The sequence below is a fragment of the Homarus americanus genome, unplaced genomic scaffold (assembly GCF_018991925.1).
Source record: "Homarus americanus isolate GMGI-L3 unplaced genomic scaffold, GMGI_Hamer_2.0 scaffold51476, whole genome shotgun sequence".
Lineage (NCBI taxonomy): Eukaryota > Metazoa > Arthropoda > Malacostraca > Decapoda > Nephropidae > Homarus > Homarus americanus.
In genome coordinates, this window is record NW_024736148.1 from 821547 (window position 1) to 834048 (window position 12502).

The 12502-nt window shown below is 35.3% G+C and overlaps 1 protein-coding gene across 2 annotated transcripts; it reads left to right on the forward strand.

The window, feature by feature from the left end:
- Nucleotides 1-691: 691 nt before the first annotated feature.
- LOC121872016 (serine/threonine-protein kinase 16-like) lies at nucleotides 692-11319 on the forward strand. Of its 2 annotated transcripts, XM_042374648.1 has the most exons (10): nucleotides 692-822; nucleotides 2884-3020; nucleotides 4336-4429; nucleotides 5665-5805; nucleotides 5912-5971; nucleotides 6174-6318; nucleotides 6950-7104; nucleotides 7361-7495; nucleotides 7875-8016; nucleotides 10120-11319. In XM_042374648.1, the coding sequence occupies exons 2-9, from the start codon at nucleotides 2908-2910 to the stop codon at nucleotides 7989-7991; spliced, it is 960 nt and encodes a 319-aa protein (XP_042230582.1). In that variant the 5' UTR covers nucleotides 692-822; nucleotides 2884-2907; the 3' UTR covers nucleotides 7992-8016; nucleotides 10120-11319. The 2 variants fall into 2 exon arrangements, with proteins under 2 accessions (XP_042230582.1, XP_042230581.1); XM_042374647.1 differs by lacking the exon at nucleotides 10120-11319 and having other exon boundaries at nucleotides 7875-8299.
- The last annotated feature ends 1183 nt before the right edge of the window (nucleotides 11320-12502 follow it).

Genomic DNA, 12502 nt, shown 5'->3' on the forward strand with positions numbered 1-12502 from the left:
ATGTAAAATACAATTAGATAGTAAAATTGTTCGTACGGGGAGAGAATAATTTATTTACAGTATTCATGAGAATATTTGCGTTCCTCGATATTCACTACTTAGCAACTCGATCAGGTAAAGTTAATAAATACTGCTACTTTTTTTTTATCCCTGAAAACCATTTATGGACTAGGGGAAGTACAGTAATAGTAATAATAATATTTAGCGTTTGGTTTTTATTTGACTTGTAGTCTATATGACCAAGGAAACTCGAATGCAGTTTTTGAGAAATTCTTGGGTCTATTTTCTCTTTTACTTTACTCTTGGTAGAGTTGTGTAAAATGACTTGATTTCCAATTTATTAAACTTCCGCACGAAGATGCTCTAATTGTGATACATTCAGCTACTGATTGTGCAAATAAAAGCAGATACATTATCTTACTTTCCTGATTAAAAAGATAAAGCTTCTAATTTATTTCCTTCACACTTCCCACCTTCTTTCAAAACTGAACTAATTACCCTATTCTATTCAGATGCCTTACAATTTACCATAAAACAATGTTTTCTATTTGTAAGAAAATAATTTAATCCACGAGACCTACATTAATCTGTGTCGGACTGTCAAAGGCTTTCTCGGATATTTATTCACATAAGTACTCTTAAATTGACCTTCTATCATTTCATTTATTTAACGTTTTTACTTTTGTATATACATCAGTATTATTTTACTTATGTTATGTTGAAATTAAAGAATAAGCTTTGTACAAGGGAAAGAGATAACAAGATGTCAGGGAACCACAGTTTGGTTGTTGAAGCGACCGTCAACACTCACTGCTCCTCATGGTAAGGTCTTCATTTATTAACTACATATGGTAAGGTCTTCATTTATTAACTACATATGGTAAGGTCTTCATTTATTAACTACATATGGTAAGGTCTTCATTTATTAACTACATATGGTAAGGTCTTCATTTATTAACTACATATGGTAAGGTCTTCATTTATTAACTACATATGGTAAGGTCTTCATTTATTAACTACATATGGTAAGGTCTTCATTTATTAACTACATATGGTAAGGTCTTCATTTATTAACTACATATGGTAAGGTCTTCATTTATTAACTACATATGGTAAGGTCTTCATTTATTAACTACATATGGTAAGGTCTTCATTTATTAACTACATATGGTAAGGTCTTCATTTATTAACTACATATGGTAAGGTCTTCATTTATTAACTACATATGGTAAGGTCTTCATTTATTAACTACATATAAGGTCTTCATTTATTAACTACATATGGTAAGGTCTTCATTTATTAACTACATATGGTAAGGTCTTCATTTATTAACTACATATGGTAAGGTCTTCATTTATTAACTACATATGGTAAGGTCTTCATTTATTAACTACATATGGTAAGGTCTTCATTTATTAACTACATATGGTAAGGTCTTCATTTATTAACTACATATGGTAAGGTCTTCATTTATTAACTACATATGGTAAGGTCTTCATTTATTAACTACATATGGTAAGGTCTTCATTTATTAACTACATATGGTAAGGTCTTCATTTATTAACTACATATGGTAAGGTCTTCATTTATTAACTACATATGGTAAGGTCTTCATTTATTAACTACATATGGTAAGGTCTTCATTTATTAACTACATATGGTAAGGTCTTCATTAATAAAAGAGAATTTTCCTTACAGGTATTGAGGAACTTTTCAATATATAAGATATAAGGTGACGCATTAATGAATAAAATCTTGTGCTGTTTAAAGTATGTTTGTCTGGTTGTCAGTTAGAGGTATTTTTAAAAAATAATATCAGTTAATATTCAGTTATCACTTACTCAGATATTCAGTTAAAGTATAAATTAGTATCTTGAACCGCTACCATGCTTACAGGTTAGCTCACCACAGTACAGTACTGAGGAAATTCATCCCTTTGAATGACTTAGGTATGTGTTACAGCTCAGTTTGGTGTCTATAGTATAACCAAACAGGTTAACTTAACCCTTTGGCTGCGGGAGGTTACCCCAAGCTGAGTAAAATCGTCTGGCGGTAGTCAGAAGAAAATGGCAAGTGCAGGAATTGCAGCAAAAGGGTTAATCACAGTGGATATTTTGCCGTGACCAGTTAAGTTCCTCCTATTGCTATTTTACCATGAGTGCACTCTGTTAGGCAAATTATCCATTACCGGCAAACAAAACGGCAAAATATCCACTGCATTAATTTTTTCTAGAGATGTTTGGATGATAGTAGGAAAATAGAAACGACAATGCACAGGTTAGGAGGTTAGGTTAGGCAGGTGAGGTTAGGTTAGGTTCTGTGCATTGTCATTCTGATTTGATTAGCCAATCAGAGTGAACTCAAGATAAAATGGAGTTAGTAAGAACTTAGCCGGTCACGGCAAAATATCCACTGCCTACCGTAATATATAACTGGCTAATATTGACGTCTATCCCGCCGACGCATTATTTATTTTGATGTTTATATTCTAACTATATTTTTATCAGTGAGTTCTGATATGATAATTATTTTTTTTTTGTTAGGTTAGTTTAAATTTAGGATAAGGTAAGATTAGGTTAGATTAAGTTGAACGTTTAAATAAACATATTTTAACACATTTGCCATAACCACAACAATGTCCACTATAAAACACAGTGAAATTGCGGCATTTAAAATTTAATTTTCTATGAAAAAATCAGCGGCGGTAAAGTCGTAAATAATTACCAATATGAAAATGGTCATAATTTATAGTGATATTTTGTGTGTGTACATTATAGTATGATTAATGTTACTGTAATTCTTAAAGTCAGGTGGACAAGACATCATTCTACATCTTCATGATAATTATACAAACTTTATTGTTATTTTTCTCTCATATTGCAGACAAGATTCTAGCAAAAGATTGGAATGAACACAGCAGGCCTTGCCATCTTGGTCAGGATGGGCAATTGTTTATGTGTTAAGGAAAGAATTAAAGTCAATGGACGTCAGTATTACATAAGGGAACGACTTGGTGAAGGGTAAGTTTTTTTTTTCTTTTTGGAAGGGGAAATTATCTGATACTGTGGGAAAGAAGGAGAGATGTCTGATGCTGGTGGGACACAAGGGGAGATGTCTGATGCTGGTGGGACACAAGGGGAGATGTCTGATACTGTGGGAAAGAAGGGGAGATGTCTGATGCTGCTGGGACACAAGGGGAGATGTCTGATGCTGTGGGAAAGAAGGGGAGATGTCTGATGCTATGGGAAAGAAGGGGAGATGTCTGATGCTATGGGAAAGAAGGGGAGATGTCTGATGCTGGTGGGACACAAGGGGAGATGTCTGATGCTGGTGGGACACAAGGGGAGATGTCTGATGAAGGGGAGATGTCTGATGCTGGTGGGACACAAGGGGAGATGTCTGATGCTGGTGGGACAAGATGTATGATGCTGCTGGGACACAGGGAGATGTCTGATGCTGCTGGGCACAAGGGGAGATGTCTGATGCTGCTGGGACTGGGGATGTCTGATGCTGCTGGGACACAAGGGAGATGTCTGATGCTGCAGGGACACAGGGGGAGATGTCTGATGCTGCTGGGACACAAGGGAGATGTCTGATGCTGCTGGGACACAAGGGAGATATCTGATGCTGCTGGGGACACTGATGCTGCTGGGAGGGGAGATGTCTGATGCTGCTGGGACACAAGGGAGATGTCTGATGGTGCTGGGACACAAGGGGAGATATCTGATGCTGCTGGGACACAGGGGGAGATGTATGATGCTGCTGGGACACAGGGGAGATGTCTGACAAGAGATATCTGATGCTGCTGGGACACAGGGGAGATGTATGATGCTGCTGGGACACGGGGAGATGTCTGATGCTGCTGGGACACGAGATGTCTGCTGCTGGGACACAGGGGGAGATGTCTGATGCTGCTGGGACACAAGGGGAGATGTCTGATGCTGCTGGGACACAAGGGGAGATGTATGATGCTGGTGGGACACAAGGGGAGATGTCTGATGCTGGTGGGACACAAGGGGAGATGTCTGATGCTGCTGGGACACAAGGGGAGATGTATGATGCTGGTGGGACACAAGGGGAGATGTCTGATGCTGGTGGGACACAAGGGGAGATGTATGATGCTGGTGGGACACAAGGGGACACAGATAACATTTACAGTTTCTTCATATTATTTTCACATCCACATCTCACTGTTTGACCAGCAGCACTATTAGATATATGTTTGATTCATAAAATACACTGTACTGTATTATCTTTTGATGGGGTTTACTGCTGGGATACAATGTGAGGAGGTTAATTATAATGACTTTAATTATCTTTTAAATATTTCCTCAGAGGGTTCAGCATGGTGGACTTAGTAGAAGATGCGTCGTCACATAAACTGTATGCCCTCAAACGCATTACATGTCATGCACAGACAGATCAGAAGGTATGTGTAATCTATTTATAGATTACAATATAAATATCTGCATCTTCTCCTGTCTTTCCAAATTTCCTGAAAGACTTTCTCATTTTAATATAATGTAGTACAGGGTATATTGTATATTGTACGTGTTTATAAGTTGAGTTTTGAAAAACCCAATATTTTTTTACAAAAATCTGGGGGTCAACTAGAATATGAGTAATATTTTTGAGGGGTTAAAAAGAAAATGTAACTTTAAGGTTTTTTTTATACTGTACCGTATTACAAAACAAGATTTTTTTTCTATACCTTTGAAAAGTGGTAAATCACAATGAAAACCATGATAAACACCAGAGTGTGGGTGTGAGTCACATGGACCTGGTTGGCTCTGGCCGGGAAGAGTTTGTGCTGTTTGACTTGAGCCCTTCTTGTGATCAAGCGACATTGCATAGCAGTGAAAATGTACATTTTTTTTCACAGTTTGATTTTACATGTTGAATCTGTACTCTGGTTAAAATGGCCAGTGTTTGGATATTTTTTGAAGTTTGGAGACATGAAATGTGGACAGTCATTAGATCTTCTATTTTAATCTTATCTAGATATCATTACTATTATATAGTACTGTATACAGTATTTGTACATTCATTTATTAGATGCATACAGTAATAATTCTTTATTTGAAATATATTCAGTACAGTACAATACAGCACAGTGCAATACATCACAGTACAGTGCAATACTGTACAGTACAGCACATCACATCACAGTACAATACATCACAGTACATTGCAATACTGTACAGTACAGAACAGCACAGTACAGCACAGTACAACAGTGCAATACTGTACAGTACAGCACAGTACAGTACAGCACAGTACAGTGCAATACTGTACAGCACAGTGCAGTACAGCACAGTACAGCACAGTAAAATACAGTACAGTGCAGTACAGTACAGCACAGTACACTACAGCACAGCAAAGTACAGTACAATACAGCACAGTACAGTGCAATACTGTACAGTACAGCACAGTACAATACAGCACAGTACAGTGCAGTACTGTACAGTACAGCACAGCACAGCACAGTACAGTACAATACTAAGGACTTCTTGTAGTAGATTGAACTGGCATAAGCACAAGTTTTCTGGGATTCTTATCTTGTTTTAATTCCCTTCCAGATGAAAATATCACCATGTCATTACACTCATGTTATGAAGTTGTTATGATACTCTGTTATGAATCCTTGTTTCTTTGTGTCTCCAGGTGGCCCTGGCAGAAGTGGAGTACCTCAAAGCCTTGTCTCACCCCAACATTGTGGAGTGCATAGACTCAGATCTTGTAGGGATGCCAGACCTAATGGGAAATCGTACATCACAAGTACTCATTGTTCTCCCATACTGCCAGGTTTGTTGAGTTGATATGTTATTTGTTATCATATTTATGTGGCCTTTTTTCTGGTACAACAAGACAGCATATTAAGTGTTGTAACAGTTTGTGTGTTTTCTTACAGCGGGGAACACTACATGATGAGTTAATGCGCAGGCAACAGTCTGGTTCACACTTGGATGAGGTATATGTCTCTTCTGCCATTTTATACTTACATGTACTGACTTAAAGTTTTCAATTAGTACAGTATAATTATTTTAATTGATATTTTATGTCTTACACAGTGATAAAAAATGATGTACTGCATACAGAATTTACAAATCACTTGAGAACTTGCTTCATGTCAGTTGTTAATACACTGTATAATGATTTTCCTTGGTTTGAAGGTCGTTGTATTGTCTATGTTCCGGCGGATATGTGAGGCTGTCCAGTGCATGCACTCAGCCAAGCCACATCCTTTGGCTCATCGAGACATCAAGACGTCCAATATTCTCTTAAAGGATGATCTCACACCACTACTTATGGATCTAGGTACAGTACTGCACTGTAGTGTGATATTTAATTGAATTTGTGTCTCCTTCTAACCCAGTTATTCATTCATATATGTTCAGGTTTCTTAAAAAAAATTATTCATCATTTTAAGTGGAAAGAAACAGTTTAATGTACAGAAAAAATTAAGCTTTAAAAGGAATACAGCACAATGAACACACTAACCTGAATATACACAAGTTCACAGTTCTGGTTTTACTTTACTCACTTTTTCTGCTCTTTCTGTAAGTTATTATTTTTAGATGTATAAAGGATGAGTATTTACAGTAAATGTTTGTGTTGTCAGGGATACTAAGTACAACACAGTACAGTGTACAGGACTACTTATTCCTTAGAGAGTTTGGTTATGTACCTCTACCATATATCCTTGCATTTTTTAATAATGAAGATGCCATGCCAGCAATCAAAATATTTTTTATCCAACAAACTATTCAATAATTATACATTCTTTGATCAAGAAAAATGACCATGAGAAATAATTTCTCAATGAAAGTCCATTCAGTCTCCAGGTCTGTGGTTCTTGAAGCCAAAGTCAATTACAGTACTGTACGTACTTTTCTTTATAAGTATCTATTGGGATCATCTCATATGAAACCAATTAACAATATTGCAGGGTCTGTAACCAGAGCAAGACTGGAGATAAATGGCAGTTCAGAGGCCCACAAGCTGCAGGATGAAGCTGCTGAGAGAAGTTCCATGCCATACAGGCCTCCAGAATTATTTAATGTTGAATTTTTTTGTCATGTAGATGAGCGTACTGATGTTTGGGTAAGTCTGAGGCAAGATATTATTACACTTCTACATTCATTACATTAATAAAGAAATCCCATGAATTTTTGTCATGCAGTTTTTGTTGTTTTCACTGATGTGTTGAAAGTGATTCTCAGATTTCATGATAATTTTTCTTGTACTATACTCTCAGTACTACTACTGTTAGTTTTCTCTTCCATCTCCAAAAGTGCATTGTCTTTAATAAAAAAAAATGAAATTATTCATTAAAGAAACTAAAACTTCTCCATTTCAGTCTCTAGGTTGTTTGCTGTATGCGCTATGTTTTTACAAATCTCCCTTTGATGCCGTGTATGAGCGAGGGGACAGTGTAGCGCTGGCCGTGGTCAGTGGAATCACAAAATTCCCCGAAACTCATCCGTACTCAGAGGTTTGTGAAACTTGATCATTTATCCAGAGCCAAATATAAGATAATGTTGTCTTAATATGGGATTGTCTCCAAAGTTGACATTCATCACCAGGTATTTCATGTATTGTATTGGTGCAGATGAAAATGGGAAATTTCCAGGATAGAATGTTTCTTGTTTACTTCCAGATATGCTTTTTGGGGGAATATGGTTGCTAAGGGAACTATAACAAATTAGTGAATTACTACCAGCCACACTCCTTGGACTTAATTAGATATTACACAAGTTGTCTGCTGTCAGTTTGGTTGTATAATTTTTTTTTTTTTTTTTTGGTTAGAAAATCTTGTATTATTGATTTTATCTTTGAATGTGAATTTTAATTAATAAATATTTATATTGCAGGATATTGTTGAGCTGATCAAGAGTATTCTCAAAGTTAACCCAGAGGAGCGTCCGTACGTAGACTGGATAATAAACAAAGTGGATCAACTTATCAACAAATCATCGGGGGCGGTCTAGTCAGCAACATTAAGTAATATACTGTGTGAGTGAGAGATGGAGAGTATCTATTTTTGGCACAATAGAATTACTTTACCCACGACAGTGATATACAATACAGTATGTGTGTTTAAACTTGAGCTCAATCACTATTTTCTAGTTTATAAATTATGAAAAGCTGTTGTTTGGTTATGCTTTAAACATTCCATGATAAACATTACAGTACAGTACTTAAAAGGGGACATGAAGAGTATAACTACTACAGCCCATAACAGTGGCTCATGCAGCACATGAAAAATGACAAAGTTAAAAATTCAAGGAATAGTAAACAAAACAGGTAATCTCACTTATAAGACTAAGAAATGCCCTCAAAATGTTACGAGGGCAGAGAGTTCTGCAGATTGATCATGAAGGACAAGAAATTTCTAGAGAATTTTGTAATGCAACACTTAATTGTTTGAAGATTATGATCAAGAACCTGGAATGAGTATCTTGTGATCCTGGTGGGACAATAAGGTCGATTGGATTGGATGGTATCTTCACTTACATTTGGTATTTTTGAGTCCATTTAGTTAAACCCAAAGTTAATAAAGTCATTTGATAATGTTGTCACTAACCTCGTTAACCACCTGTGTATGGGGTCCCCTCTCTGCTGAATAAAATTGTCTGGTATTAGCCAAATGATATACTAAAAGTGTTGTCCCCATAGTGAAGGGGTTAGAACACTTTATTTGGATATAGTGTTACAGTTTTAGTGCGACAGGAAGTCTCATGAATTGAATGACTTTGTTTACACAAAAGAGTACATGCAATCAGTGTCTTAATTTATATAAAGTGGATATAGAAACACAAATTTATTACAAATGATAAAAGAAACTGATGGCATAGAATACTTGCCCTCAATCTCCCACATAAACACAAACATGGAAGTAGTCAGGGGATCCATTTGTGTATGGTTGAAGGTTAGGTTAGGTTCATCCTGACCCACTCCACCACAGATCTCATTCATGGCCTCAGGATCAGTCTCAATGACATCATTGCTGTCTACATTGTTTACCTTCATAATATTGTACACTATAGTCAAAGAGCAAGATAACATAAGGAGCATGAATTTAAAGTGTACAAAGGTCATGTTTAGTTATTTTATTTTATACAGTATTTTTTTATTTTACCTTTGAGGTTAAAACTACAGTAATATTCTATATGTGTAATAATAGGTTTTCAGTAAACTCTTAAATATACAGCACTTCACAAAGAAATTTTCATTTTCATTTTTAAGAAATCTTCAGCAAAACCTATTATGTGTATCGAGTATATTGCAGAATTCTCTACCATAGTGCTTTTGTTTTCTCCAGTATAGTGTATGGAATCTGCAGTCTATCTCACCTGCTAACGAGATATTTTTTATTTTATATACAATTTGTAATTCTGTGTACTATATAAAAGTAAATGTTAATTTTTAGAAAAGAAAGAGTTTATAACATTAACAGGGAGTCAAAATTGGTTTGTTAAATAATACTACTGTTTACTGTACACTCGTCAAACTGGCAAGTTATGAGAATCTGCCATTATCTTGAGAACTCCAGATATTAAACAGTTTACTATCCAATATTAAATTGCATGAAAGATTACCTTTTTCACATGCAGAATAATAATTAGAGTACAGCTGCTGTAAGCATTTACTCTCGATCCCAGTATTAATTTTCTTGTACAGATATTCCCAGATTTACGAAAGGATTCCATTCTTGAAAAACTTTCAGTAACGGATTTTTTTTGAATTGGAACACATTTTCCCACTGTGTTCCAAAACATCCTTCCCCCAAATTGTTAAAATGCTTTAAAACATATTTTTAATGTCAATTTTTGGTGTACACAAAGCTTTTAAGCCTTTATAAATAATATAGTAAGTTAAATACATGTAGTGGAGGACTCGGAGGTTACCGAGACACTGCACCACTGGTTGTGATGGTGTGTGAAACTGTGAGGCCCAGCCTAGACATATGGATTTAATTTGGTAGTGACACACTAACTGTAAATCTGCTGCACTGTTTGTATATATGCATTTTTTTTAGATGTTTTGCTTTCACTGGCTTTGATTTTTGATGAGGTTTTACCTGAAGTAACATTTTATTCCTTTCATTGATTTCAGAGTAAACTCTGGGATACTAAGCTCATCAGTGTTCCCACAGTTGAAACATCTTGAGTCAGCATTTTGCCACTGCTTTACATAGTAATCCTGTGGGCCATGATAACTAAAGCACGACATGCATTTATCTTTAGCTTAGTAAACCACTCTTAATAAATACAATAAATACAGTACAGTACATTACTGTATGCTGTGTTTGGTTTAATTGTCTGTATAAACTAACCAAGTCTAGTATTGTAACCCCAGAGACATCTGCAGTTCTTTGAGATTTTCACATGTAGTTGAAACATAGGCGCTCTCTCTCTCTCTCTCTCTCTCTCTCTCATATATATATATATATATATACCGGTTATATCTTTACTTAGGATTTTCGTAAACCAGATCTTTGTCAGTCAAGGACTTCCTGAATGCCATTTGATGTTATTAAGTTGGTGTGTCACGTGTTTAGCCAGAGTTACTATTTCTTAAAATTATTTGATACAGATATCTCTGTGCATCCTATAACATGGTGACATAATGTAAATTGAACTGAGAATCCTTGTGGAGATATTCTGTTAAATCTAATCAAGGAAACCATTGCTGGGCCAGAAAAAGTTTGTTTACATTCATCCCACAAGATTGTACCTGTATAAATGGTATAAAATGTGTTAGGTGGATATTTATCAAGATAAAAAAGAAATTCTGCAGGACCTGAGCAATAATGAGAATTAATGCTTGATAGTCTGTTCCTTCTAAATTTTCTCTTATGACTTGAACCTTTGTAGGAGGTTTACCTTAGTGTTAATTTTAGGATTGCTTTCTTCCTTTGACTCGTAATTGCTCACATACATTTCTTGGGTTTTTGTAAATAAAAGGAGTATTTTTGTATCCACTACTTACACAGCATTTATCAAATCATCGGCTTATTCATTCTACTGTTTACTAATGTGGGTCTAATGTGTCAAACCTCTCACCTTTACTTCAGTAATTTCACTATAAAGGAGGAGGAAGTAAGTGCAGTAAATGTTAATGGTGTTAAGAATACATTAAACATGCACTATGAAGAATAAGTTTAAGGGACTTAGAATGTGAACATAATATGATTCACAGGTAGTAGGTAGGAGGCAGATATCAAACAGGGAGGTACTACTGCCTGGGAAGATATTGGAAGCATAATGTGTTGTCTAATGGTAGACCCTGCTGCCATATGGCATCACAAAAATTGTGACCAAGTCCCAGGTTGCTGATCTGACTGAATTTCTGCCTCATTTACACAATTGCAGGGTCTCAATTGTTTCTCTTACTTTGACAACACAACATAAATACCGTACAGTATATCGTTTCTCACTCGATTAAAAATTAATATATTTTTTATTTATGGTTCTACAGTAATTTTTATTATTTTTATTTTTATTATAATTTTTATTTGTTTTAATTATTATTATTATAAATATAATTTTATTTTCACCCCCAGGCCCCAATGTGGGTCAGTGACCTGTACCTGGGTGGGATAATCCCCGTTAAAAAAAATATAAATAAATAAATATATACAGTACATACAGGTACATACATGTATACTGTATATATATTGTGTATATATATATATACACATACATACATACATATATATATATATATATATATATATATATATATATATATATATATATATATATATATATATATATATATATATATATATATATATATATATATATATATATATATATATATATATATATATATATATATACAGCTCCTCCCCGACTTCCGACCTACTCGACTTACGTCCACCTGCACTTACGACCTGCCTCAGTTGTACCAAAATTTGGTCAAATTACGTATTTTCGAGTCCCAAAGTCAGTACACAGACAAAATTTTCATCTGTAATTCACTTTAAAATGGCTGGCAAGCTTAAAAGTGAGTGTTTTGTGGTGCTGAGAAGAAAAAGAGACCTCCATATTAGATTTTCTATGTATTATTTAAGCATCTCCGACTTAAGACGTGGATGTCGGTCCCTAACCCCGTCGTAAGTCGGGGAGCAGCTGTATATATTTTACAGTGCTGCACTCTATACAGTGAGCAAATTCTCTCTCAAGGGTTAAGAGATATAACAAATGTGTAGTAGGAGCATTTATCAGCAAGCCTGCTTAGGAGCAGATCAAAGTACAGTACTCTACAGTATTCCCTGAAAGCTTGTTCCCTTGGAAAATCACCGATTGCCATGAAAAATAAATAAAATAAATCTGAGGATGTGTGCCAGAGATCAAGAGGAGTCAAAACTACAAGACAGTACAGAGCACCAAATTTCCCAGGTCATAAGATGCACCCTATAATTAACAAGGTATATTTTGGAAAAATAATTTTTGCAGATTTAATAGCCTACTGTATACTGGCAAAGCCAAAT

Coding starts and splice junctions, on each gene's coding strand:
- LOC121872016 (XM_042374648.1), top strand. CDS start 2,908: ATGAACACAGCAGGCCTTGCCATCTTGGTCAGGATGGGCAATTGTTTA. Junction 4,430..5,664: donor ATGCACAGACAGATCAGAAG/GTATGTGTAATC, acceptor TTGTGTCTCCAG/GTGGCCCTGGCAGAAGTGGA. Junction 7,105..7,360: donor ATGAGCGTACTGATGTTTGG/GTAAGTCTGAGG, acceptor TCTCCATTTCAG/TCTCTAGGTTGTTTGCTGTA.